General features: G+C 38.8%; 1 protein-coding gene across 1 annotated transcript; it reads left to right on the forward strand.

Moving 5' to 3' along the window:
* Positions 1–4,872: 4,872 nt before the first annotated feature.
* LOC138868409 (uncharacterized) lies at positions 4,873–6,013 on the forward strand. The gene is made up of 2 exons (XM_070145962.1): positions 4,873–5,301; positions 5,444–6,013. Exons 1-2 carry the CDS (start codon positions 4,873–4,875, stop codon positions 6,011–6,013), a joined length of 999 nt encoding a protein of 332 aa, XP_070002063.1.
* The last annotated feature ends 992 nt before the right edge of the window (positions 6,014–7,005 follow it).

Below are 7,005 nucleotides of genomic sequence, written 5' to 3' on the forward strand. Positions count from 1 at the left end.
CTCTATTTCGTACTTTGTTGAAGATGATGAAGACATCTTAACACTAGATTATATGTAGAAATCCGAACCTTGTTCTGATACCAATTGTTGCGGAATATCATAGGTTAACTAGCACACAATCACACACAAAGCAAATAGAGAAGAAAAATCAACACAAAGATTTAACGAGGTTCGGCTAAGTCTAATCCTCGGGGCAAAAGCAGAGAGAGTTTTTCGCTATGAATGAGAAGAAAAACACAATATAATCTTTAGAATCCCTAACTACAACCCCTATATATATATACCAAAAGATCTCAAACATATAAGAGAAAGGTTTCCCAATTTGACAAGGACTATATGTTTTCCTTTCCCAAATCTATTAGGACAACGAGTTTTCCTAAACCTATAGGAACTATGGGTTTCCTAAAAATACAAGGAATTAATTCAAGCCACAAATAACAAATATTAACCAAAAGCTTTCTAGTACTGACGTTCTTCATCTTGTCGTCAACCTCGAGGAAAAGCTTTTTTTTTGGGGCTTGAACTTGTGTTGTTCTCCTTTAGCAATTGACAATATTCAACAAATTGGTATCCTAATAATCCATAGCAAGAATATTACTGGGTAAGTGAAGGGGAATATGTAAAATTGGAATCGAAAAGGATCATAGAACCTTTCAATTTCAAGAACACCATTTAAAGGCAAGGCATGCGTTACATTTGAGGGAGTATGTAAATGAAAGTTTAATGGGCAGTGAAATATACAGAATTTAATGAGCAAGTAAATATGCATAATAGAAGTAAAACGGCAGCAAAACTTCTTTTAAGCAAATACACAAAATTAATAGGTAAGTAAATACACAAAATGGATTTAAAACGGCAACATAACTTCTTCCAGTATGGCATAATAACTGGAAAAAAAGAAGAAAGGAAAAATACCAGAAAAAGGAGATAAAAGAAAAGTACATTTGCTGAGTTTAGAGCTATGCCACATCATCTCTATTATTCTCAGCTTTATATTTATATATGGATTCTTGTCATGTCATACAAAACATAAAAGCACACCACATTCCTGCACTAGATGCAAGGAGTGCAAAGTTTAGATATCACTGTTTAAGAAGAAAAGGGTAATTAAAAAATTATGTGTTGTAGTAGTTCAAAAATCTCAAATTCATAAAGATCAAACAGTTATCTAAGTCTCCTTTTCTTTTCTTCATACTTCTTGATAGCAGATAATGGTCCTTAGACATTAACAATCATAACTACGAAAATATTGGACTAGCTGAAGTCCAAGGAGGTAGAAACCCCAAAAGTCAACTACTTCAGTAATACAATAACTACTCCACTCAAAACCAAGTATTACTAGAGGTTTCCCATCTTAGTTTAGTTAAATTTCGATTACTTTTGAAACTGCGGCTATTTTTCAATTACCACTTGTAAATCTGACTATTTTTGAATTTCACCAAGTGAAAATAGCATGGGCTAGCGAGTTTTCAAATTGGTAATTGAAAAATAGTCAGCATTTGCAAAGTCATTAAAAAAAATAACCATTATTTTGCTGAAATATAAAAAGTTTCAGCTTAGTATGCCGGATTATTGATGTGTGGCTATAATTCATGGTTTAGCACATTATTCGCTTTGCATTTTATGCGCTTTAATGATAAACTACACTTTATTTGTGCGTAATAGGGTCCATTTTATGTGTAGGTGAATTGGAGATGAAAGTAGAGGAAAAAGGAGATCTACAATTTGTAAGCGTGCGCGGGAGCAATGAATGAGAGAACCTGGCAATGCCAGGCATGAAGCTGGCGATATCCCTGGCAACGCCAGGCTTGTACTTGGCAAGGGGCTGGCGAGGCAAGGCAAATGCCAAGCATAACCAGGCGTTAGACCTGGCGACGCCAGGCCTGGGGCCAGGTCCACTAGGCGTTATGCCTGGCGACGCCATGCCTGGGGCGAGATTCAATCCAAGTTTTGAAGACTTAGTTCATTTCCCGACTTGACTAGGATTTGACCTACACGTTTAGGTCTTGTCCTAAACATATAAATAGACATAAAAATGCCACTTTGAGGGACTTTTGCAACCGAAGGGAAGGATAGCTTGTGGAACAACTGTTGGGAGTTAGGTTCATTGATTTCTACATCCATTTATCCTTACTTTGTAATTCAATTATGCAAAATACTTTAGATATTGTTACTAGGAGTAGCTAAACTCCTAATCTAGGGTTTTGATGAAGCCTCTGGGAGGATGATTTTCTTGTTACGTTAATATAGATTTGTCGTAGTATTCTCTCTATTTGTTCAACTATATGTGTATTGTTGTTGATTGAAGGGCCCTCAATTAACTGTTCCTATTTAGTATATATCACTCGGGAGAGAGTGCATATTTAGGTAGTTGTTGAACAACATCACTACTAACGTATATAAGGGATATGAAGGGTTTAAAGATGAGATTAGGGATAACGAAACCTTGGTGCGATTTGAGTGAGCTGTACTTAAGGCCAGCTAGCGTAATTTGGGAGAATATGTCTAGTATATTGTGGTAATTACTCGAGAGAGAGTTACAACAGTCAGAGTGCTCATGATCGATAGAGAAGACTTAGGCAAATTTATATAAAATGTAGTGGAAATGATTCTGACAATAGGGGAAATCATAACCTTAGATCATTCCAATTCTTTTCTACAACCCGTTCGTACTTAGTTCTTATTTATAGCATTTTTATTATGTAATATTTAGTTAGTACGTTCAATTCGTTACTAAAATATTTCTCAAGATTAATTGCGTGAATTTGTACGAGTCTAGTAGTTGTGCTTAATAGGTTAATTCCCTGTGGGATTCGACTCCGGACTTATTAACTGGAATATATTTGCAATGACCACTAAGTTCTTTTTATATAGCATAGTTGGGCGTGATCAAATTTTGGCGCCATTGCCGCGGAATTTAATGGTGTTATTAATTACAACTAAAAGACGTGTTAAAATTCTTAGTGTAGTCAATTTTCTTCAATTTAAACTAAACACATTAAAATTCTAACGTTTGTAGTCTTGGGTGTTACAGGTGCATGCCTAGAAATTCCTCAAGAACTGCTCAATTGTTCGAAGCATTATCAGAACCTGAGAAAGTTTTCAAGGCACTGAACCGTGCAAACAAGAAGGGAAAACAACAGCAGAACTCAATAGAACAAATCAAACCAGACATGGGAGATGAAGTAAGCAACAGAAACAATGCGAATGACCCGAACAATCAGGGTGTAGTGCCTCTCGTTCCAGAAGCAGCATTGTATGATTGAGCACAACCCGCCGCTGACAACCTAGCAACCGCAATTGCAGTCCCTCAGATACAAGAAGAATCATTCGAATCACGAACAACATGCTACATTTGTTGCAGAACAAGGGACTGTTCTCAGGGTTATATGTTGAAGATCCTTGGCAGCATCTGAAGAATTTCCTGTCGATATATGTCATGCAAAGGCAACATAATGTGACACCGGAAGCAAAAAAGTTGTTGTTGTTTCCATTCTCGGTAGGAATGGTGGGAGAGGCTCAGATTTGGCTTAATTCACTCCCCATAAACTCCATCACTACTTGGGAGGAATTGGTCAAGTAATTTGTGAACAAGTTCTACCCACCCAATAAGACTGCTAAGAAAATTGATGAGATATTGAGCTTCAGGTAAAAACCAACAGAAACATTACAAGAAACATAGGAGAGGTTCAAGGGTACGTTGGTTAAGTTTCCATATCATGGCATTCCATAGCAGATGTTGGGTAGCGGTTTTACATAGGATTGGCAGACAACTTAAAGGCCAATGTTGATGCTTCAGCAGGTGGAGCATTTTTGAGCAAAACATTCAGAGAAAGCAAGATCCTACTTGATAAGATGTCCCAAAACTCACGATGGATAACAAGAGACTCTACAATCACTCCTGTAGTTCATTCAGTGGCTTTGGACCCAAACAACTCCATAGCTGAAAATATGGCCACTCTAATGACGCAAATAAGTATCCTCACTATAAAAGATAGATGAATCAGGCCAGAAGAAATAGGTACACATTGTTGATGCAATTAATGGGGGCTTATGTACACCATGCATTAACCAACCATATGTTTGCTCATGGAGTGCGGAAGGTGACAACCAACAATATCAGAAAAATATGAACTATGTGGCCAACTATGGGAGACAGAGGCAAGGTGGTTAGACTTGGGGTCAGCAGAATCAACAATATAGACTAGCACAACATCAGTACAATAACAACAACAATCCTGGAGCTATGCGAGACCCCAAGGTCAAGTGGTGCCTTACCAAAGGCAACATGGTTACAACCATCAAAATCAGCAGCTGGATTATCAACAACCTCAACAATAATAGATTGTGAGACAAGATGATGGGTTTGCTGAACTTAACGGAATGGTGAATAACAATAACAGAATGTTGCAACAACTGATTGGGTCTACTGGAAAATTAACTGAGAGAGTAGACTCATATAAAACAACGATAAAGGGTATTGAGGTTAAATTAGGACAAATTTCAATGGCTTTAAGTGATCGTTCCCAAGGGACATTACCTGCAGACACACAAATCAATCCAAAAGAGCAGGGCCCGAAACAGCTTATGGTAGTAAGTGTACAAAATGGTAGAGACTTAGACCTGGAGTAGGAAATTTCTCGTAAGAACTGACCTACTAAAACACCTGTGCCAGTAACCATCGAGATAGATGATTTAACAAGGTTAACTGAGGTGAAGGTACAACATGCACAAGAGAATGCCAACAAAGAAAAAGGTTGCGAAAGAGACTGAGGTAGCACAAGAAATGACAGTAGAAGTAGTTCCTGAGCAAGACAAAACTCAAATAATAGGGAAGAAGCGACCCCCATCACCATCCTACAGAGATTGTCCATGTATCAGAAAGATGAGCGGTATAAGAAATTCTTGGAGATTTTGAAGCAAATTCAGGTGAACATTCCATTGATTGACGCCTTAAAGGAGATGCATGGTTATGCAAAAATGATGAAGGACCTGATGTCTTGTAAGTTTGACTTTCAAGACTTGGCCATGGTTACACTGACTCAGACTTGTAGTGCTGATGTGACGAGATCCATAGCTGAGAAACTGTCTGACCCAGGGAGTTTCACAATTCTATACACAATAGAAAACTATCTGTTTGCTAACACACTTTGTGATTTGAGGGCAAGCATAAACTTGATGCTCCTGGCTATCTACAAAAGGTTAGGCATTGGAAGAGCTAGGCCCATGTCCATGTTACTACAGCTAGCTGATCGAACGGTGAAGAGGCCCTCCGGTATCCTTGATGATGCATTAGTACAGGTTGGAAAGTTTGCGTTCCCAATAGATTTTGTCATTTTAGACTGTCGGGTTGACGAGGAGATTCCTATAAGTTTTAATTGACTGTGAAACTGGAGAGCTCAAAATGAGATTAAATGATGAAGAAATAACATTCAATGTGCAGAAATCTATGTGGCGACCAAATGAATTTGCTAACTGCTCTCTAATAGAAGCCATGGATGTAATTTTGGAGGAGAAAGATGAGATATTGAACAATAAATACCCTCTAGAAGCCTGTCTCATGAACTTAGAAGAAGCAAACAGAGAAGACTTGGCGGAGTGGGTACTTGCTCTTGAAGGCCAAGGTTTTTGGAGAAGGGAGCTCAAATTTGAGTCTTTGCACTTAGAAGAAAGGAAAACTCCTCCAGCTAACCCGTCAATAGAAGAACCACCAAAGTTGGAACTGAAGCCCTTACCACCTCATCTTAGGTATACTTTCTTGGGACCTAACTCAACTTTACCTGTTATTATCTCATCTAGTTTGCTAACTGTGCATGCAGAACAGCTTTTGCAGGCATTGATGGAGTGCAAAACTGCAATTGGTTGGACCATTGTAGACATTAAGGGCATCAACCCGACCTTTTGTATGCATAAGATTTTACTAGAAGATGGGCACAAACCTTCCAAAGAACATCAAAGAAGACTGAACCCCAACATAAAAGAAGTGGTGAAGAAAGAAATTAGAAGTGGTTAGATGCGAGAATCATATTCCCCATCTCTAACAATAACTGGGTCAGTCCAGTTAAGTGTGTGCCAAAGAAGGGCAGCATGATGGTAGTGAAAAATTAGAAGAACGTGTTGATCTCAACACGAACAGTCACGTGTTGGCGAATCTGTATGGATTACAAAAAGTTGAACATGGCTACCCAGAAAGACCACTTCCCACAGTCATTCATTGATGAGATGCTAGATAGATTGGCAGGGAGGTCCCACTTATACTTTCTGGATGGGTACTCAGAATATAATCAGATCTCTATTGCCCTAGAGGATAGAGAGAAAACATCGTTCACCTGCCCTTATGAAATTTATGCCTTTCGAAGAATGTCGTTTGGCCTATGCAATGCACATGCCACATTCCAAAGGTGCATGATGTCCATCTTCACAGATATGGTAGAGTAAATAATGGAGGTTTTCATGAATGACTTCTCAGTGGTGGGGAACTCATTCGATGATTGCCTTATGAACTTGAGAATAGTACTGAAGAGGTGTATCGAGACTAATCTGGTACTCAACTAGGAAAAGTGCCATTTCATGGTACAAGAAGGTCTAGTCTTAGGGCACCTAGTGTCGAGTAAAGGCATTGACGTAGATCGTGCAAAGGTTGATGTGATCGAAAAGCTTCCACCACCCACTTCCGTCAAAGCAATTAGAAGTTTCCTTGGGCGCGCCGATTTCTATAGGAGATTTATAAAAGATTTTGCCAAAATTGCTAATCCCTTATGTAAATTGCTTGAAAAATATCACCCTTTTGTGTTTTCTGATGGCTGCAGGGTAGCGTTTGAGGAATTGAAGAAGAGACTGGTAACAACACCCATCATAGTTGTCCTTGACTGGGAGCAACCATTTGAGCTGATGTGTGATGCGAGTGAGTATGTTGTGGGAGCAGTTCTTGGGCAGCGAAAAGACAAAGTCATGCATCCAATATACTACTCGAGTAGAACTCTGAGTGGTGCCTAGCTAAATTAC

The sequence above is a fragment of the Nicotiana sylvestris genome, chromosome 5, assembly GCF_000393655.2.
Source record: "Nicotiana sylvestris chromosome 5, ASM39365v2, whole genome shotgun sequence".
NCBI lineage: Eukaryota > Viridiplantae > Streptophyta > Magnoliopsida > Solanales > Solanaceae > Nicotiana > Nicotiana sylvestris.